The 22,307-nt window shown below is 38.9% G+C and overlaps 1 protein-coding gene across 2 annotated transcripts; it reads right to left on the reverse strand.

Annotated features, from left to right (window-relative positions):
* Nucleotides 1-1,185: 1,185 nt before the first annotated feature.
* Nucleotides 1,186-21,559, reverse strand: LOC120799996 (methylthioadenosine phosphorylase). Of its 2 annotated transcripts, XM_040145676.1 has the most exons (8): nucleotides 21,430-21,559; nucleotides 19,628-19,714; nucleotides 19,409-19,467; nucleotides 17,841-18,008; nucleotides 7,783-7,885; nucleotides 6,665-6,904; nucleotides 2,604-2,726; nucleotides 1,186-1,741 (listed from the first exon to the last, which is right to left on the reverse strand). In XM_040145676.1, the coding sequence occupies exons 1-8, from the start codon at nucleotides 21,451-21,453 to the stop codon at nucleotides 1,703-1,705; spliced, it is 843 nt and encodes a 280-aa protein (XP_040001610.1). In that variant the 5' UTR covers nucleotides 21,454-21,559; the 3' UTR covers nucleotides 1,186-1,702. The 2 variants fall into 2 exon arrangements, with proteins under 2 accessions (XP_040001610.1, XP_040001611.1); XM_040145677.1 differs by lacking the exons at nucleotides 1,186-1,741; nucleotides 2,604-2,726 and adding an exon at nucleotides 3,444-4,804.
* Between the last annotated feature and the right edge of the window lie 748 nt (nucleotides 21,560-22,307).

Consider the following 22,307-nt stretch of genomic DNA (forward strand, 5'->3'; position numbering starts at 1 on the left):
GGCTTCATGCACCCAACGTGAGGTTTGGCAAAACACAGAAAATCCCCCAAAGTCATGAGGGGCATACCACTGCTGCTTCATCTCTTTTGAAGTGGAGGTTAACATCCTGCATGGGTCTCGTACACAGCATTATTAGCCTGATATTTTAACACTAGAATGGCAAACCGCTTTTGTAACAACGGTAAAATCATTTTAAAGTCAGTCCATCATATGTCAAACATGAGGCTGTTTTTAAATTGTAATTATATAATGAAATAAATGGCAAATTTATTTCCAAACAGTCATGCTTCAGCAATTCAGAAATTCAAATGTGAACTTGCAATGCAAGAGGCTATAAATACCATTACGTTAACCTTTAAGTTTCTTTTTTCTCATTTTTATTTTTAACTCTTCTAATTATCACTCTTTATAATACACTTGCCTTTTTTTTTTGTGCAGGCTCAAGAGTATGCCACCCTGTATTTCACTACACATATTGAATGAGCATGTGACAAATAAAACTGCAAATGGTGATATGTTTACTAACAGCTTCAAAACATGACCTCACCTCTTTGAATGTAAAAATCTCCGTAGTCTCTACTGAGTCATTTTATGTTATGTTTATAATTTTGAGACAAAGCAACAAAAAGGAAATACAAGGAGACAAATTTTTTTTTTTTTGACAGTGTGCAGTGTGATGAATTTCAGTTGCAGCAAATGCAGATAGGAAAAAAGAAACCGCATGGCCCAGCACTCCTACAAAAATGCTAATTTCATTAGATGATGATGATTCTTACAGTATACCAAACATTTTAGGTGTGCAAAAATGTATCTCGTCTGTGTCGGTGTCAAATGCAGTCAGTATGTGTTTCTCAAAAGTATTACAAACACTGCCAATTAACTGATTCGATGATAGCTAGAAAAGTTAGCATGTACCTCGCAGATCCGATCTGTAAAAGACATGCTGTTAAGTTTTGACTAATGAAGCACATAAAAAAGTCATGAGGAACAAATAAAAATGAAAGTACGCCATAAAATATAAGAAATGTGCCCTGATAAGCAAATATAAAAAATAAAAAAAACCAAAGAAAAAAAAAACAAAACATTCCCGGTAATGATAATAAGACTTTTATCCTAACTACATTTTGCTGAAGTGTATGCAGGCATTTCAAAGTGTTTACTTGAGCAATGAATATGTTCAAGACATCAGATTCAACCTTTAGTTATGACTAAAGGCAGTAACAAAGTATTTATGTGCTAAAGCAGCAAAGCATTTTGATTATATCCTGCATAAAACAGCAATACATGGTTTACTGGGAACAAAATATATAAATGTTTACAGACCACAAAAAATATAAATCCACAAAAAGTAATCCCTAGCATAATCATAGGAGGATTTGAAATCTTTTGTCGATCTTCTGAACTGTGTTGTACCTAAACATGTGATTGGATTGGTCAGTTATGACAGTGTTCCAGAGCAAAAGGGTGACGTGTTAATCAGTAGAGGGAGGGGGTTGTTTATACGTCTATTCTGAGTCAAGAAAAAACACTCAAAACTCCAGCTGGAGACACAGTACATGCATTATTTATGTGAGGCACTTTCTTGTGAATCACTGATGACAAATCCACAGGCAGCCGAGTCTGTTGTCCGTGTCGGGGTCTGGGTCGGTGTTGGTGGTGTCTGGGATCCGTATCCTTTCCTACTTTATTGATTTCTACACCCTTAGTGTTTTGGCAACATTACTGAAGATTGTGCCATTGACTGCAAGAGAAGGAACAAAAGAGTTTTGTTTTTTTTTCTCCCCCGTGTATGTCTCAGATATATACAGCGACAGTGACTGTGTTTAGATCATATGAAAGTTGTCTAGCCTTTGTTTCAGGCTAAACGTTTCCAGGAGGTAAGTTAACTTCCCTTAGAAGGTTGAAGAGAAAAACAGAGGACATAATCAAAAGTGATGTGGCTGTCATCGTTACCCAAATTCTAACACAACAAATGAAATATTAGGGAGTTTCAATGCCACACTTTTTCAGCAAGTGTAAGTGTTTCCCACAAACCAAGATACGTTCTGAATAGAAATTTAACTGCTTACCTTACTGCAAGCTCAAAGTACTTCAAACAAAATTATTGTTGCAAATGGATGCAGAGGCTGCACCCAGTATAAATACACTCGTCACGTTAGACATGTGGTATCATACCTTTGAGCAAATGTGAAATGTTTATTATCGCACATATAATATGTTTATTACCAAATATACTGCGGTGAGACAGTAATATGCGTTACTGTATGTGTTATGGTGCATATCAAGTTGGAAAGATGAGTAATGACAGTGTCTGAGCCAGCCTCACATTCGAGGTAATTGTCATTGCTCACTTCTGGCGCTTAGACCTCATGGCAATAATCACACCTTCATAAAATGGATAGTGTTCTGAAAGTGGTCACGCTCCAGACGGTTTGATTACTCTTTTGTTAAAGACTTTAAGAGGTGGTGCAGTGAAACAGAAGACATTATAAATGAGATGTCAGCTCAGGATAGGCAGCTAGAAGGTAAACAGACCCTCTTTCACAACTTCTCCTGAGACTTGCTGAGTGGAAATGATTCATCATAAAAAGATGACAACTTACTTTCAAAGTCTTCATTGTCTGAGCCCAGTCCATCTGACTAAGCTGGGGTATTGCAGTTAGCAGGATACTGCTGGCTTTGTTGGCGTTCTCTTTCATCGTCTTCATTACGTTGTCAACACAGACCTAGGACAAGAGTAGAAAAACAGCTGTCCTGTGATAAGAATCACTTCATAGCGATGCAAATTTCACTTCCTATTGTAACAGTCACTTTGTATTTCCCAATAATGTATCTTTAAATATATCCTTCCTTAATTGTGCTAAGGAGAATGTTTGCGCTGTGAATAACATTGCACAGAATGGACATATCTGGCAGCAATGCATGATGTAAAGGAAGACATCCTGTGAATTCAGAGCTGCTGCTGCTGTGAATACACTATCAGATGTGTTTATACTATTTTATATATTCTACATGCAGTATTCCTCTCAATTACTTTCAAGGATAAAGATGGTGATATTCTATACTGTATATTTGTTCTAACAAAAACCAAAACCAACAGTGTGTTAGTGTGTCAATACTTTCCGAACTCCCAAGCTTGTCGGTGGCAATCAGCCACAAGCCCACTGTGTACTGAAGACTTAAATACTTGAAAATGGGTTAATGATACGTACATTTATTTTTAAATAATTTCCTAAAGCAGCTGGGCACTTTAGCTTCTAGCAAATGACAAACCGCAGTAAATAGTGCATTTGTTGGGGAATTTTATCCTCAGTGGAATAATACGCATTAGTGAGCATTTGCAGCGGTGCCCCATCATCATCGTAATCAAGGAGCATATCACCCAGTTAAAGGGTGTGGCTCCTTCATGTGTTTTTAATAGATTGAAATGAAAGTCTACAGCACAGAGGAATAAGTTATTTATTTGGCTACACAAGGAGTCAAATATGTATATTACATATATTTGAGCCTACTAACAAGTACAAGGAAGTACTTGTTCTTCCTTGTACTTAATACTTAAAATTAGGGATTGGCGATATGGTTAAAATCATGAAAACAATATCAATAATGAATAATAAAATGAGTCGATCATGTCATCATTTAAAACTCCACAAAAAGCTGATTAATGATATTGAATTATCAGTCCACGCTGAATTTCTATTCAAGAAAATACAAACACACCGTACTGCACATGTAACATGTCAAGTTAAGTTACAACTCAACCCTGGACGCCAAGGTGAGCACGTGAAAGTGAAAGTTTTATCTCGAGTTTATTCAAATCACCATCACAACAGGACCTGTGAGCAAGCGACAGAAATAGTCGTCAAATTCAACAACAACTCACCCAAGTGCAGATGTAAAGAGCAGGTTATTGGTTTTCTAGCAGCCAGCTGTGCCCTGTAAGCCCGTGTCTCATTAAGCGGTATTAATGAGGCACTGAATGTTAAGCTATTTCATCTGCCATGTCTAGGAAACTGGCAGTTATCATCATCATCATCATCATCATTTACATGACTAGCACCACTAAAAGATTGGGTAATTAAAAATCATAATGTGAATGCGGCCTCTGCTGTAGTCACAGCAGATAAATAAGCATCAGTCACACTGAGAACTCAGTCATAGAATATTTGTGTGCCTAGCGTGACATTATGTAATAATATCTAATAGATAATTTTATATAATTACTCCGTGTGTTTATAATGTATATTTAATTACACATTACAAATACACGAATGTACAGTGTACATTACAGTAAGTTACAACATCATTTTCATCCTGTGCTCATTTTTACCTCCTGTAGCCTTCATTAACCCGTCCCTTGAGTGCTTTGTTTTCATGCTACACTCAATGACTAGGTTCATGTTTTTGCGGTGTTTGCCAGGATGAAGACAGTGAAGCTGATGACTCAGGGTGAGTCAACCTCCTCTGGCAGGGCTTCCACCGGAGGCTGGCAGGCAAGCTGCCTGGGGGGGGGGGTTTAAGGAGGGGGAGGCCAGGAGGTAGTATGAGGCTTGGAAGGAGCAAGGGGGGGGGGGCGGAAGGATGTGGCGAGCGTTCTGCAACAGGAGGGGGAAGAGGTCAGCTGCAGGAACTCGGAAGTTGAGTTGTGAGTTGGGCTGGATCGGTGACAAATAAGCCAAAACTCGCTCCCACGCAGTGTATCAACTTCATTATCCAGAGTGCCTAACAGAGGGTAGGTCACTCAGAAGTCATAAGAAGCCACAGATACTCTAGTCTTCTTATGGAGCACGGATTGCAACGATCTCTGTGGAGAGCCCATCATACTAATAAACATGAACAATATCTAGTCCACAAACATTTTTTTCTTAGTGATATTAAGTTTTAATAATGTGTATCTTTAAACAAAATAGAAAGTTCAACATGGTATTTCAGGTAACTGAAATTCATTACGATTATAAATGCTCTTCTGTTTCCACCTACAAGTTAACACTCTTCTGCCAATCAGCTGCAAGAGAAAGGCAGAAAAGTTCAACTTCGAACAGGACTGCCTTGAATGTGACACAGCTATTTCATCAAAAATGTTTGTTTTTGTTTTCCTGAACACAAAAATTATGTTTATTATTTACGTGTTTTGTTAAATATTCTGGAACAATATACTTATCACCATATAATACTATATATTATAAATTTTTAACAAAATAAAAGCTGTTTTTCGCCAACGTGTACTAGAACAATAGGTAATTACTTATTTAATCAATAGATTTACAGTGATCAAAAAGTAGCATGCTCTGTGGCAAAATGTAAGGAGGATCTCACGTACCCAAACTTTGTTGCCTTTCCTGTTATATGAAGACACTGAACACTGTCGTTTACAGTAAACAAGGTCCTTTTGTGAAAAGCTCAGCTCAGAAAACCTTCCAGTCATATTAAGTGAGAATAAAAACAAGCTCGTGATTACTGTATGCATCAAAGCACCAAAGTCCATCTATGTAGGTTCAATATATAATCAAATAGAGAAAATATTTATGTTCATTCTTTGTTTGTTTTAAGAAAAAAATTAAAAGTCTTAGTACAGCAACTAAAGAAGATGTCTAAGTTTTGTTTTGCTCATAGTAAAGAGACTTTCGGTCTGCTACGTGTTTTTCAAGATATGACCATCTGGCTGACATCATTTTTTTATCCATGTGACCAGTGATTATTAGCTTGATGTGCTGTGTCGCAATCATATCAGAGCATGGAACAGCTCAGAGCTACGTGGTAGGATAGCATTTAATTGTGCAATAATTATTTTATTGCAAAGCTTGGCACAAGTGGACCACACCTGCGCATTTTAATGACACAGCACAATATTATCTGAAGGAATTACTATGCAGAGCCAAGTTATGCGTCATAGGCTTTCGGGGGTTGCCGGACCCGAAATTGGGAACCAATGGTATGAAGTGGCCTGGCTGAGAGTGTGCCAACAGTTTAGAAAATCAGCTGTGTGTTTAGAGAGAATGGAGTAAATAAATCCCTCAGAGAACTGGTCAACCGTAAAGTTTGGTAAATACTATTATCCCTGATAGCAGTTATGAGAAGTCATCAATACTTTGGCAATTTTTCTGTTGCCATTTCTCTGGCTACAGCACAGAAGGATGATGCCCCCATTCTTAATTCTGCCCACAAAACTCTCATTGGCTCAGTTTTACCAGTAACAGTAAATCATTACTGGAAGAAAATAAACAAAAACAAAATGATGTGGGAAGTGATTCAGTGGTCTGGAACCTGGTTACAATACTCCATGTGGAAAGTTGGGTGATTGCTTAGTAAAGATGAAGTAGAAAACCAGATGGCCAGTTGTGATGACATATATAGCCGATATGCCATGTTTAGCTAACATTATTAGCATCCTGGTACCCTGCCAATAGCTTTTTGCCCAAATGTTCTCCAGCGAGTTTGGTAAGTTTAAGGTTAAAAATAAAGATAACTTCAAGTGTGATGCAATTAAAAATTTGACAGTGGTTGTTGTACAATAAAACAAAGATCGGGAAGGATGCGATGTCACCCAAAGTGCCCCAACACTGCATCCCCCATGGCCAACACTGACTCGCACAAGACACAACAAGGACACTGGAAACACAGTAGTAATAGAATTGGCTGTTTGGGCCTCCAGGCTGCCACTCACCGCCTCCTCATGTTCCTTCCAACAGTCGTAGTCTGTCGCCATGGCGATGCTGGCGTAGCACAAGCCGGCCTCCTTGGCGAGGACCACCTCTGGCACAGTGGTCATATTGATGACGTCAGCATCCCACTGACGGAACATCAGGCTCTCTGCCCGTGAGGAAAAGCGGGGCCCCTCGATAGTCAGCATGGTCCCTCGCACATGGCACTTGATGCCCAGACTCCGTGCCACCTCCACCAAAACCTGCACCAGGATAGAAGAGCTGTTCACATGTTTTGAATAGGGATTTATCTCATCTTCTAGACTGTGGTGTGGTCATTTTTGCAACCAACAAATACTGTTTTCAAAATAAACAAACTGGAAATTGAAAAAAAAACAAAACAAAAAAAAAAAACTGTAGCTCAACTGTAATCTCACTTTTGGTACTTTATTTTAAAAATGGAAAAATAATAATTTACATCATTATGGTAGTAAGAAAAGAAATAAAATCTGTATAATAATCACCACAATAATTTACGTAGTCATAAAACACAAGCCAAAAAAACATTACTAAATGTGTTTCATATGATGTAAAATACTTAACCAGTTCATATATTTTATTTATAAATGTCTAAGATTTTTATTTTCATGAAATGAATCCTGTTTGGGTATTATTACATTTTGCTTGCTACATCCTGAACATGAGGTCTAAACTGTATGAATGTTTCATCGTTTACTATTTCTGACACAAGGCCCCAGTGACATTTTTTTCCATATGTTTCATGTACTGTATGTATGTATTATGAACTTAACTACCATTTGTAATTTTATTTTATCTATTTATTTTAATTATTTTTTGTAAAATGCATCCGTTTAATGTTGATCAGAGGTGGTTCAGCTGTCAGCCATTTTGACTCACTGTTTCAGTGTCCACAGGCTGTGTGAACTGCGCAGCTTTTTTGTCCTCCCCACTGACTCAAGCAGAAATTTTGGGTAACACAAAATTAGAAGTAAACAAAAAAATATTAGAAAGTCAACTAAAAAGTTTAATTTTAGAGTAAATAAATGTACAACAGCTCAGAAAGTACAGGAAATGACATCTACGAAATGTGATATACAGGTACAGGTATTTGTGGACTCACCTCTCTGGTTCTGTTGCAGAAAGGCTCAGCCATGGGGATGTGACACACACCTGGAGGACTGGTTGGCTGTCCATCATACAGCGTCTGAGCTCTCTTGGTTGTCCTGGCAAAAAGGAGCAAAAAGAAGTACTGAAAGTTATTGTAAAGGCAACCCAGGCAAATTACAGACACTCTTGTTGGATTCAGTTGTTGCAAATTAGCCAGATCAATATAAAGTAATGATTTAGTTTGATTTGTTTTGAAAATATCTAACTAATGCTTATGTGAAAATAAATAATGGACCATTTTACATTTTTATGAAAAACATCCAGCTTTATTTATTCAAGATGAGCAACTAAAAAAAAAAAAAAAAAAAAAGAAAGAAAGAAAAGAAAAGTTGAAATAACTACCTGAGAAGACAGAAAACTGACATACAGAAACAGTAAAGTAGTAAAAAGCCTGAGTGGACAGAAAAATTATAGGAAATATAGTCAAGCTGAACACTAATGATATCACAAACCAAGCAGCAACATCAAAGTAATTTGTGTGATAATTATAATTTCAGCCACAGTTTTAGTGATAAACTACACGTTTACTGTCTCTATTATTAACCTATTTAAAATGTGAACAGGCCTTTCACAGCTAACTAGGACTATAAAAGCATTAACAGTGAACAGCAGCACCATGGTCTCTATCTTCATGCCAACAACTTTCCTCCAGTTTCCACCCCTGCTGAGTCAGTGGGGTTCCACCAGGCTCAGCGCGAGCCTGTCTCCCCCCAGCTCTTCATGGAGGCGGGTCAAGAGTACACAAGAGACTGACTCACTTATCCCAGTGACCTGAGAGGATCAGGTTTTCCTGCAGCCTGCAGCCTCTCAGCTTCTTTTTTTTTTTTTTTTTTTTTAAAAACACTGAATTCTATGAGGGTTTGGTTATATCAAGGTATATAGATCGTTATGTAATCGGGATATCAAAAAAAAAAAAAAAAAAAATGGTGCTGTGTTGCTGATTCGTGCCACAACTTTGTATTCCTTATAGTTTCCCAGGGATTAGCAAGTCATAGCAATTACCTCAGACATCCAAAATATGCATCTTTCCGTCGACAGTAATCTATTAAATTGTTGCCCAACCCTATCTCTTACTCATAACCCTGGCACTGGAGGACTAAATCACTCACATATTTTTAGTAAGATGCAGCTCCACCCTGCTGAACAATCAATAACAGTGGTGTGTGGGATAAACCATGAGCTGAGTACAATGCTTGTTTATGCTATAAAAGAGAAGTTGTTCTGGCCTGGCACTTCATTAGCCGTGTCATTTCAGAATCACTGTTGCAAAGCATGGCTCCCACAGCCTATAATTATCCAATATTTAAAATTATTCCTAAAATGCAAAAAGGATTTGCTACAGAAACCTATGTATTAGATAAACACTGCCAATCCTCCAGCATCCATTTCAACCACACTTCCATGTGTCAGATCGCAAGTACAGCTTGTAACGTGATAGATCTACAAGCTTTGGGAAATCAAAGCACTATTCAGATTTTATTACCAATGACTACGGTTTGTAAAAAGGATATTACCCATGAACCCATGCTGGATTGAATCCTTGTCTTTGTTTTGGTTTCCTTCAGTTTTGTTTTTCGTTTTGTGACTATTTTGACGAAAGGTGCTATGTGCACGTTGTTTATTTAAAGAATAAACTGAGATCACTATAAGATGTAAGTAAAGTGGATTGAGACTTTTAAAAATGCTTTTTAAAATGAGAATGTACAAAAAACATTTTACTAGATGAGGTCAATTTGGTTTATCTAGAATTTAACCCAGGACTACTTTAAGTTATCTGAAGTCTTTAATATACATTATATTGTTTACTTTTTTTAATTACTTACATTCTTTTAAATAGAGATGTTGACATGAAAATCAGATCAACTAAATGTCAGTGTTGAGATGCTACATGACCAATTCAATTCAGCACTTTCTTTTGATAGTACAAAGCAAAGTGAAAATGAAAACCAGAGAATCGAAATCTAAGGTCAAACTAGGAGGATTTGGAACCTCTGTGCAAGCAGCATTTTAAAGAGGCCTGTGTGTGAGACTGTAAAGCTTAAAGATCAACAAAGCTAGTAGCACTAACCTACATATTTAGTAATCAAGTGTTTGGTTTGGGGTAGCCAAAAAAAGACAAGTAAGTAGAGGTGATGACAACAGTTGTGGCATCAATAAAGTGAAGCCTTCAGAAACATGCTGTAACATGTTGTGGGACAAGTCTGAGCAGGTCCCAGAAAGCAACTTCCTCATTTCTGATAAATAGATCTTGTCTGTGCTCGATTCTGGTAGCTGGGCTATTCATTGCCTTCACCAAGCAAAACCACAGGCAACGTGACAAACTTGTGTACTAGTGTACAGGGCAACACACTGACACAACTGTGGGAAGGCAGTGTACTACTCAATTCAATCTCAATTCAGCCAGTCGTATGCCTGCAACTCATTGGTCACGAATTAGCCATCCAATTTAAAAAGAAACTCTCACTGCACATATTGAGTTATTGAATGGAATTTGTGCAATCAGCCGACGGAGGGCACAACACTCCCACAGGCACATGCTCCTTGTATGCACATGACACATAATAACATATGGGTAAGCGCTGATGTCAGGTACTGCTGAGAAAGTATGCTTTCCCATGGAAAGCTGTTCTCAGGTTTAGCAGCAAGTGTTTTTAACGCTAAGGAGGAATTATTCATCTTCTGATGCAATCTGAGCCACTGAGACAGAAAGCCTGGTGTGTTCATGTCCTGTGATCACTAGAAAGCTGTGAACGAGTGTGGAAGCACGGGATTATTTCTGAAGGTTTTATTGTGACTGAGGAAATGGTCAAAAACAACAACAACAACAACAACAACAACAACAACAAGGGGTATTCGCGGCAATCAGTCAACCTGGTAAATTTGTGGTCAACCCAACATTAACTTAGACCTCCACTCGAGGGCAGCAGAAACAACATGTCAACATAATGTTCATAATGTTTAAGTTGATCTGGCGAACTTGTTGCTTAATTACATATCCAGCAGTTATGGAGCAACATTACTATCCATCTGGGGTCGCAATTGTGGCCACGTAGTAAACAGAAAGTCCAATATTCACTCTCTTAGCTCTGGTTTTTGGTCTTTACCAACTCCTGAGGTAAATACCAGGCTCTTTAGCTGCTAAATGTTCCCCTATGTTGTTATGTTCACCAGCTGTGAACATGTGGGTTTTTAGTCCTTACTGAAAATGGCTGTCTGCTACAGCTAAAAATGACACTATGAGAGCAGTGAGAGTGAAAACAGTAAAGTCGCAGGTCAGACAGCTAAACAGTGAGCATTCTCTAAACACTGTCAGATTTTCATTTGATATATTGTAATAAAAAAAATATAAATTACAGCCAGTTTAAGTAGTTAGACCATAACAGCAACAACATAGTCAAAGCCCATATTACATACATTAAAAACAATTCATTTTCAAAACTGAATGATTAAAAATTTATCAATATAAACAAAAGTTCACATGACAGCCATTAACAGATGATGGTGGATATTAGCTCAGTAAAAAGAAACAAATGAGAACTGATGGCTCACAAGCCAGATGGTGATATACTAAATAGAACATGGACAGACAGGAAGGAACCCCGACTGTTCACAAAAATATCTCTGTAGCAAAGTTCATGCTCCAGACGCTCTGTCACCATATTGGTTTTAACTGTTTCCATAGGTGGAATGTCACAGTGACTACAGTTTTAATTCTCACAGAAGCCCTGAGCACATTGTGACACTTGAGAGCTCAACAAATATCAGAAGTTTACGGCCTTCCCCACTGAACAGGATAGCAAACAAATATTGGCTTTGACAACTGTGTCAAAACACAGTGAGTAAAGCTCTTCCCCCTTTGGTACTCAGCTATCTGGACACTCTTGTCACACGGTAACATGAAGCCTGTCAGTGAGATCCGTGAGAAGTAGCTTGAATTTTTGTACAGTAGCCCTCTCGTACCACTCTCACGGAACAACACCCATTGACAACTTTTGACAGAAGTTCAAACTAATTAAAAAGTAACACAGTTAGCAGTAACAGCTTTATTTTACAGAGTTTAATTCATAAAAGCAAACAATGTAGCCATTTTATTCACATAAATAAACTCTTTACTCTGGAAAATTTCTAACCAGACTGAAACCCTCAAAATGTCAATCTGTTTAATTAAGCAGTTAACACATTTATGGCCGTTCTGTCATGTACATTATGTTATGATGCTGTATTTTATTGTAATTTTACAAAGACCAAAGCAGTTGGATGAGAATGCCAGTCACAGGAAATACAGCTCTTAAATAATTTAACAGAGAAGTGTGACTGGGCAGACTGAAAGTTCCCTTAAATTCCCGTTCTCCTGCTCTTTCACATTTGGACAGGGGCGGTCTGCTTTACGCAGTTTCTGTATATTTTACCTGGGATTGGCCGTATGTGCACTAGTGTGAAAATGAACAGTGTTCTCCAGCTGCTTAACAAATAATTTGCCCTCAAATCAGCCCCAGTTCTTCATGTCATGGATTCGTCAAGGTGTTGGGACACATTACTTTGAGATTCTGGTCCATTTTGACATGATTGTATCACATAATTTCTGCACATCTGTAAGCCAGTCAGTCAGTCTGCAAATCTCCCATTCTACCACATCCCAAAGGTATTCTACTAGATTCAGATCCGGTGACTGGGGAGGCCACTGAAGTACATTGAATTCATTGCTATGTTCATGAAACCAGTTTGAGACACTTTTGCTTCTTGACATGGTGCATTACCATGCTGGAAGTGACCATTAGGAGATGGTAAACTGTGGCCATAAAGGGATGCACCGGGTCAGCGACAATGGCGGCATTCAGCAGTGCAGTGGCGTCTCCAGCTCCTGGTTATGGTGTCAAGTTTAGTGTTGAGTAAGTGTGCAGATAATGCACAAGTACGACTAGGCACTAGTGCAACTGGTCCAAAAAGCTACAGTCAAACCGAACTTCTGTATCTCAACAACAACTCACCCACCTCACTTCCACCGAAGCAGAGGTCAGCATACTGCAGCTCCTGAAGCAACAATGCCCTGCGGCAGCGGTCTGGTGTAGCAGACTATAACGGCTCAGAGGCAAGAGGAAGCAGTCTGCATTAAGCAGAGGATGGGCAAGCGGGCCTGTCTGTTAGCCAAACTAAAAGCTAACACGAACACCGCAGCTATTTCATCGCTCTTTCTGGCCAACATTCGCTCTTTGGATAGCAATGTTTTTGGAACTATTGTGTTTTTCCTCCTGACTGAGACATGGCTAGATAACAACATGCCAGAATTGGCTTTTCACTTGACAGGTTGTTACTCTTCTGAACAGATTGGAATCATCTGTCGGGGAAAACTGAAAGAGGTGGTCTCTGCACATATATTAAAAAAGAAAAAAAAGGCTGGTGCACAAACTGTTCCCTGGTTATCAGCCATTGCTCTGAAACAGCAGAATACTTAAAATACCGGTCGCACTATTTGCTGTGGGAGTTCACAGCACGGTCCGTCATTGCTGTTTACCACCCCCGAGTGCAAATGCTAATGACCCGCTAAGGGATATTCATGACAAACATCTCCTCACTACAAAACAAGCACCCAGAGGCACTCTACATGTTTGTGGGTAACTTAAACCATACCAACCTGACAGATGTTTTTCAAAGTTTCAACAGCACATCACCACTGCCATCCAAGAAACGAACAAGCATGTACACAAACAAACAGGGAACATACAGGGCCATTCCCCACCCCCACCTCTCCGACCACATTTCCATCATGTTGGTCCAGTAAAAAAAAACAAAAAAACAACAAAGACCACTACTGTGTGGACCGGTGATGCTGCATCCATGCTCCGGTACTGTTTTGAATGTGCTGATTGCCAGATATTCAGAGAGGCAGAAACAAGCGAGTGCTGGTGATGTCAACCTGGAGTATGCGTCATCCATCATTGGTTAAATCAGCGAAGGGGTGGATGATGTTACCACCACCAGAAAAAAAAAAAAAAAAAAAAAATCACCATCCACCCCAGCCAGAAACCCTGGCTGAATGCAGAGGTCCGCTCTCTGCTGAGAACCTCTGACTCCCCTTTCAGGTCAGGTGACACATCTGCACTCAGAGCAGCAAGGAGAAACCTCACTGCGGTCATAAAGAGGGCCAGAGCTACCTGTACTCTCAAAATCCAGGGTCGCTTCTTCACCAATGCATGGGGACAGGCACCAACTACCACCCAGGATACAGCATGCCATAGGGGTCCCATTCTTCCTTGCTCATTTACCTTTTTGGATTTACCTCTTTTTATGCTGGCTCTCTCCTCCCCCACCCCCCCTCCCCCCCCAGCTGCCCCCCAGCCTCAGTTCAGCGCAGCAGCAGCATGACCGCAGCAAGGCACCCAACCTGGGCTGCCCTGCAGGCAGGCCCAGAGGCTGACAGGCCTAGTCCTAGCAACAACACTCACAAGTCAAGTGTGCTGACGTGGACTTAGTAGTCCCCAACACCACCCAACCTGCCCCCTCTACTTTTTTCCCCCCCCCAATCAACAGCGAGATTTGACTTTTTAAGTAGCACTAACCCCAAGGTCAAAAAAATTGCTCAAGTGCTTCAAATGGGCACACATTAAGAAACACTGGCGTTAGAGGAGACCCCCAACAGTACACATACAGATAGAACCGCTCCACTGCAGATGATTGGCTGATTGGATAATTGCATGAATAAGCAGATGGACAGGGTTTCTTTAAGTGCTTTGTGGTCAGTGTAGTAGTGTGTAGTGGCTCATGTTACCTCCTTAAAAAAAAAGAAAATTTTCTTTTTTTTTTTTTTTTTTTTTCAATCAATCATCTCAGGTCCTTTTTTTTAGCTCTTAATGAGACTTACACTTCTCAACTAGTCTGTGGCCTTCTGCTCTCTTCTTGCAGACTGCTCTCTCTCTTCTCAGGGATTGATGGATGCCTTCTCCCAACTGCGAGTTTCAGCTTCTTTCACAGATGTTCAATTGGATTAAGATCAGGGCTCTCAGCAGGCCACTGCAGAGCTGTCCAATGTTTTCTTTTCATCCATGCTTGGATGCTTTTAGATGTATGTTTCGTGTCATTATCCTGTTGGAGGAGCTTTGACCGGCGACTGAGACAGAGCCTTTTGACACAGGACAGCATGTTTCATTCCAGAATGCCTTGATAATCTTCGGATTTTACTTTGCCTTTTACAGATTCAAGAAACCCTGTGCTGGATGCAGCAAAGCAACCCCATAACATAATTGAGCCTCCATTTTTCACAGTGGGGATGGTGTTCTTTTTTGGAAAGCTTAATTTTTTCTTCTGTGAACGTAGAACTGATGTGACTTATCAAAAAGCATTAAATTTGTTTCATCTGTCCGAAGGACAGTCTCCCAGAAGCATTGTGGCTTGTCAATATGCATTTTACCAAACACCAGTCAGGCTTTTTTATTTTTTCTCTTTCAAAACGCGGGGTCTACTTCTGTGGAACCCACGCTCATTCAGAAATCAGCATATCGCTGCTGTACCTTGATCTTGGAGGTCAACTTGCATCTGTTTCGCAGTTTTCCTTGGTTCCTTTTCCACCATTCCTACCATCTTTCAGTTCAATCTGAGGACAATTTTACTGTTGAGGCCACACCAAGGGAGGTTGGCTATGGTCTCATGGACAACTTTACACCTTACACTCAAACTACTTGGAGATGGTCTTGTAGCCTTGAACATGTTTGGCAAATATTTTATTCCTTATCTCCTCAGACAACTCTTTTCTTTCTCTTGTCCATGTTCAGTATAGTGCACACAATGACACCAAACAGAACAATGAGGAATTTTCTCAGTTTAAATAGGGTAAATGACTGGTTGTAAGATTAAAGACACCTGTGATAATAATTGAAGACAACAGTCTGCCTGAAATATCACTATAATCCACTTGCTTATAACAACATCTAAGGAGTACCAATCATTTTGTCCAGGCTATTTTAGAAGAAGATCTTTGTAGAATAAGCAAGAATTTGCTTTTTTTTCCCCCACAGCTTTTTTCATGCTATGGAAAAACCAAAGGTATGCAGGCATGTATGACAAATGAGATTTTATTTTCAACACTTTCCAGGAATAACGGAGTTTTGTTTCAATGAGGTATAAGGGTACCAACACTTTCAGCCATATCTGTACCTTTAGCATCCCACTTAAAAGAACTTCCTTTCATGTATAGCCAGGTGACAGTGAGCCAAAAAGATCACAATAAAATGCACATGTGAGTGTGTTAGTCTAACAAGGCTGTTATGTTCTTATAATAGGTTGTTTTTAGGTTTGTTTTTTTTTAAATATGGGGAACATGATGATTGGTTAAGTTTATTTTCAAAATGTGTATAGAGGAGAGTTCTACTCTAAATTGCTATCTGAAATCTCTGCAATGTCTTCAGCATTCAGTATACTAGCAGGCGACATTAACTGTGCCAAGGATCCTGAGACAGACCACAACTTCTAAGATGAGAGAGGCCACTAAGGAGGTATATTCAGACTTAGTTGTTTGACACAGAGTCCTCCACCCTGGAGCGAGGGATTACACATTTCTCACCCACATCAAAGCTTGTCCTGAAGAGATTACTTTTATATCTCAAGGATGGTACTAGATAGAGTGGAGGAATGTGCTATAGGCACTCGTCTGTTATCTGACTACATAGATACATATATCAAATTTTCCCCACCCTCTCCTCACCCACCTCACACCACTGGCATCTAAACCCTTCATTTTTAAATAATCCCTCACTTGTGTACCTTATGAAAGACCAAACTGAACTTGTTCTGTCAATCAATGATAGCGAAGACATAAATCCATCAACACTTTGGGATGCGCTTTGCTTAAGGCCTACTTGAGGGGAGCCACAATAATCCAAGGCTGTCTTCCTCTAAAGGATGGAGCTGGAAGAAACCATTATAAGACCCAAATATTAATAGAGATAATGAAAAACCTTTACTTAAATAAATAAATAAATTAAATAAAAAATAAAAAAAACCTCTATACCTCAGAGTTCACTGCGCCCCTGCACTGTATACAGGGTTTTTTATGAAAAGCTTAAACTTCTGTCACTTTCAGAGAAGGATAAGACTGCTAAAGAAGGCCAATAACCAGTGAGGAGATCATAAATGTAATTAACTCCCTTTAGAGTGGACCAGATGGATATGGCCCTGAGTTCTACAAAACATTCAAGGATTTATTAAGTGTCCCGCTTTTAAAAATGTACCTACATTTCAGTTGAGAAAGGTTCTCTCCCTTATCCTTGTGTTCAGCAAATATATTGTTAATTGATAAGAAAAACAAACCCCCTGACAAATGCAGCTGCTATTATCCCATTAGTTTAAGAAAATGTAGACGGAAGAACTCTCTCTAAACTACTGGCAAAAAAAGACCCTAGGGTTACCTGCTACTCTTAACTAGGCAAGATCATACAGGTTCGATCAGAAATAGAATCTCTCACCGACATAAGGAAATTGCTCATCATTCAGCACACAAACACTAATCAGGTTAATTTGCCTGTACACAGCAGTAACTGAGAGATGGTCAGGATAAATGTGTCTTGACAGTGTAAAGAAATGCTAATGTATACAAGTGTATATATTCATTGATTCATTGATCTGTTTTTTAATTTTTGTTTATTCCCTTCTTTGCTTCATCTTTCAGTTTTATTTTTGTTTCTTCTCAGTAGCTCAGGCCCATGACCAATACTGAATGGATGTATGCACTACTGTGATGCAAAATGATGAAATTAAAAATCTGATTATGAAAAATACACATGTGAATGGATTTATGACATTTTGAAAACAAAGACATTTTTTTGAAAACTATAATAATAGAACAGTTGAAATCCTGTGAGAACCTCAGTTTATTACCCTGTTCTTTCCTGTTTCTCTTCCTATTCCTTTTCCTTTTGGACAACACATCTATCCTGGTAAGAATATCAAGTGCTGGGAGTAAATGGAAGAAAAAGCAAATATCTGAACCTTAACCTGCTGATGCGGTCAAATCACACTCACCTGTCAATGAACTGATCGATTATGACAATGTCTCCTGGCTGAATCTCCTCCCGGAGTGAGCCACAGGCCGTGGTGACCAACAGATGTGTACAGCCCTCTTCTCTCAGTGCCCAAATGTTAGCCTGGTAATTCACATTGGATGGCATTATGGTGTGTTGTCTCCCATGCCTAAGGATAGGAAAAGGCAGCGTTCAAGATATACAGGTTTACAATGACTTTTAGGTCAATTTCAGAAGCTTGGCTTTAACGTGAACCTCATTTTAAAATGGAGTGAAATATTGTGTGAAGAGATGCAGATAATGCACATTTTCCAGGATATTTGACAAGTGCAAATTTTTTCCACTAGATGGTGGAAACAGAACACTGTCACAATTCACATTTTAAAGTGACTTGTGCAGTGGCCTTTCAAAATGTGCTTGTTACTCAATAGTTATGTAATCATCATCATCATCATCATCTAATTTCCATGTCACTGCTGTGTTATGACATTGACAATAAGAATCAGATCTGACAATTTTGTCAGATATCTGAGCAAGAAATACTGGATCACAAATTCAAAAGGACTGCTTTGACACATATGCTCACTTTCCAATTTATTAGGTACACCCAGATAAGACTAATACAGTATAATACAACAGGCCTGCAATAAACCCTCCCTTCATGACAGTTATAGTATTCTATTTTATTGAATCTGTTTGAAAGAGGCGTTGATTTATTTTAATGGTCATTCTGGAGTCTGTAATTTGTGGTGCGATTGAACTGTACTGGTTATACTGAGAGGTGTTCCTTATATTTAATCCATCCCATTTCTATGAATTCAGGATGACAAAATAATCTTTAAATAAATCTTTGCATCAACAATGAAAATATTTGAAACAATTTAACGACAATTTAAGACATTTTCTCTCTTATACATGGCCATTAAAGAAAACAGAAAATATACAACAGTCGAACAACAACGTCAGATGATGCGTTGTGTAAAATTACTTTACCATAACAGCTGCATTGCAGAAATTACTTGTTCCACCTGTTAATAATCCTAATATATCATGCTTGGGTGGGGATAAAAAGTAAACAAAAATGGTGCTGTCTTGCTGTCGCTGCATCTTAAACAAAGTACTCCTGGATGCTTTTGCTTCAAGTGACCATGCATATCAGTTGTACTGCTGTGATAAGTAATTTCCAATTGGCAGAGCACAGGTCTCTGTCTAAAATAGTCCCACATTGTACACGATCCTGTGCCAGGTTCTGTAGTTGCAGCTTGTTTTCTGGGGAATCGATGCTTTTGATCGGGCGCAGCCATCGTTGCGACACGCTGTTGTCTTAATCATTGACATCAGTTGCATGGATGACTCGCCCCAGCCCTTAACTATTGTTGTTTAAATTTTTATTTTATTTTATTTTATTTTATTTTATCTTTTTAGGTTTCTCAAACTAATCGAAAAAAAATAAAAAAAAAACGAAGTTTGAAGACGATCAGAAGAGGGGTTGTCAAGAAAATCAAGGGACAGGCAGAAACACAGAGAGACTCCTCCATTTATACTTAAAAGTAAAACACCCTTTCTTACCTTGCAAGGAGCACACATTCCACATTTTTTATCCTCCCCAGTATCAGCGCATCAGATGGCTGTACAAGAAGAGCAGGATAATCAAATTATACATAAAACAGTAATGTAAGGAATTAATTTACTAGCATGATAGGCACGAATGCCAGTAGAGCTTACCGTTTAGACTGCTCTGTTAGAGAAGCAGTTTTAAAGAAAATTTTGGTCTACAAATTCACTAACCTTTCCATACGGTGTATCAACATAACGCTCAGTCCTTCCCTCCAAGATGTCTGGATCATCAAGGCCTGAACCACCAATTATTCCAATCTAGACAAAAAAAAAAAAAAAAAAAAAAAGTCAGACTACCTAATCAGAGTTAATATCTGACCAAAAATGTGCTTTTCATACAGTATAGGGAAAATAGAGTACGGATAAAAAGACAAAATAGCAAAATAATCTAGTGTTTCAAATTATATGAGCACACATTCAAATCAGTCAAATTTATTACCAACTGGCAAACTCCTCCGATGACAAGACAAAATGCTGTTATTTTCCTCTAAAAGGGAGGAATCTGTCTGTATGTGTGCATACTATATTTACTGTTTATAGTCAGTTAACAGCAGTGCTAAAAGGTAATTCTATTTACTCAAGTAAAGTACTTATACTTAAGCTTCACTACCTTTCACAGGCAAATATTTTTAGGGTGCACCTAACGATTATTTTCATCATCAATTAATCAAATTATTTTCCGGATTAAATCGATGAATCATTTTGTCTGTAAATTTAAAATCGTGAAAAAAGTTACTGGCACAACTTCCCACAGTCCGAGGTAACGTGTCCACGTCTTTTTTTTTTTTTTTTTTTTGTCCTACAGACAGTGCAAAACTTTCATGAAAAGCATCGAATTCTCTCATATGAGAGGCTGCAGACAAGCAAATACTGAAATTTTTGCTTAAAAAAATAAATAAATAAAAATAAATAAATGCTAAAACTGTTATTCAATTATCAAAATAGTTGGGATAATTAAGTAATGGCTGCAGTTCTTGAAATAGTCTTCTTTTAATTTTCCTCCACTACATTTACACCCAGCTAAAACTAATGCAGTCTAATACAACAGTCCTGCAACTAAATCCTCCCTTCATTAAAGTTAAAATGTTCAGTTTCACTTGGAGGAGGTGTTGGTTCAACTGCGTGGTCATTTTGAAGGGTGCAGTTTGAGATGCTGTTAAACCCTATTGCGTTATAGGGAGGCGTTTCGGTCGTTCAATCTACCCTCGCCGATATAAGTGGGCTCGACGAAATAACAAACACCTGTCAGCACAACTCAATACAACTCAGCAGCAAAGTGATCATGGAGATGACTCAACACCTCTGTCAAACGGTTTCAACGACAAACTGAACAGTAGAGCCATCGTGAGGGTAGGGTTCATTTCACGACTGCTGTGTTACACCGCGTTAGTTTCAGCTGTTTTTAACCGGATCAACTGGCAGCTGCATGTCTGACTATGTAACACAGACAAAGGCCGATCTGCCAGTGCAATGCCTACTTTCCATTTCGGCTGAGTAGTTATGCAAAGCGTTCGGGCTTTGTTCAGTTTTCGCTACTTCTCCTGAAAGGGTAGGGAAATAGATGCTTCTCCCACCACTGGTTTAAAACCGCCTGCCGCCGGGCTGTCACGGGTCAAAAGCGGCAGGGCGAACACGTGCAACAGCGACCGCACTTGGGATGGTTCCTCAACGGTCGCGCACTTCCACAGAAACCTTGCGGTTAGCCTGCAAATGTTAGCTTCTGGTTCTCTCTTGGCTGTTGGCCATTTACTTTAGAGCCTTCACGCTCTACGTACAGCTTCGCTAAAACGATGCTAACATACAACTGCTTTTTTTATTCCCCCCCCGCCGCATTTCAGGTTTGTTACTGCTGCACATCTGGCATTGAATTACCCAGCTATGCTTTCTCATTGATTCCCCTCTTTCGGCGTGTTCAAGCACACAGTGTTCAGTGAGTAAGGCTCGCAATGAGACATTACATCGGAGTTTATTACCTTAACGGGCACCGTTGAAGCCATGACGATTGTATTCTTGTCTATAAAAGTGAAGCTTTAACCAAATCCTGAGGAGGACGCTTTATAGCCACTGTCGTTAATATCCGTCAGGACAACGGACATCAAACATTTCTCTTCCTGTCTGATTTTTTTGCTTTCAAAATAAAAGCATTTAACCGTTTTTCGTTTTTTTTTTTAGTTGATTATCCATTCCATTTCACTGCTGACCATTCCCCAAAACAAACTATTTATTTCTCTTTTTATTTACTTACTTTACTGACTACAATAGTAAATGGACCCGATGCTTGAAGTGTCCTGTAATCCATCTGTGAACAATCTGCTTATTGTTTGTATTTTTTTTGTCCAAGTAGTAAAGTGAAGATTTTTCTACTTAGTCTGCACTTCCGGCATTATTTACCATTAAACTATAACACTTAAATAACTGAATACTCTGTCCTATTTACGTGTCTAAGACAGGTTGACACTGATAGGATTCCAAAGAAAACCTCTCTCTCTCTCTCTCTCACACACACACACATTTGACTGGAAGTAAAGAAAATACTTTTCCTGCCTAATACATTATAATGGTTACACATACTTCAGGGATGGTAGAATAGCAATAAATATATATATTCACACACATACAGAGCTTTCAGAGATGTTCCCTGTCACAGTCCAAATTGAAGATATATTACATCCTGATTTGCTGACCTACACACATTAAAAATATCAAAGTGTGTCTGTATTTAACGTTTTTTTTTTTAATTCAATAAAAAATTAAGTTTTGTATCCAATAGGCCTACACTGAAGACGAGGGAAATCCGCCTAGCACTTGGCAAGTCTGCATTGTAGATCAGTAGAATTACCAGAAGAAAGAA

The sequence above is a fragment of the Xiphias gladius genome, chromosome 15 (genome assembly GCF_016859285.1).
Source record: "Xiphias gladius isolate SHS-SW01 ecotype Sanya breed wild chromosome 15, ASM1685928v1, whole genome shotgun sequence".
Classification (NCBI taxonomy): Eukaryota; Metazoa; Chordata; class Actinopteri; order Istiophoriformes; family Xiphiidae; genus Xiphias; species Xiphias gladius.

Excerpts from the sequence above, each read along its gene's own strand:
- LOC120799996 (XM_040145676.1), bottom strand. The coding sequence starts at position 21,453 with ATGGCTTCAACGGTGCCCGTTAAG. Across the intron at positions 18,009-19,408 it reads GAATGTGTGCTCCTTGCAAG|GCATGGGAGACAACACACCA; the intron begins GTAAGAAAGGGT and ends TCCTATCCTTAG. Across the intron at positions 2,727-6,664 it reads GGAAGGAACATGAGGAGGCG|GTCTGTGTTGACAACGTAAT; the intron begins GTGAGTGGCAGC and ends CTCTTGTCCTAG.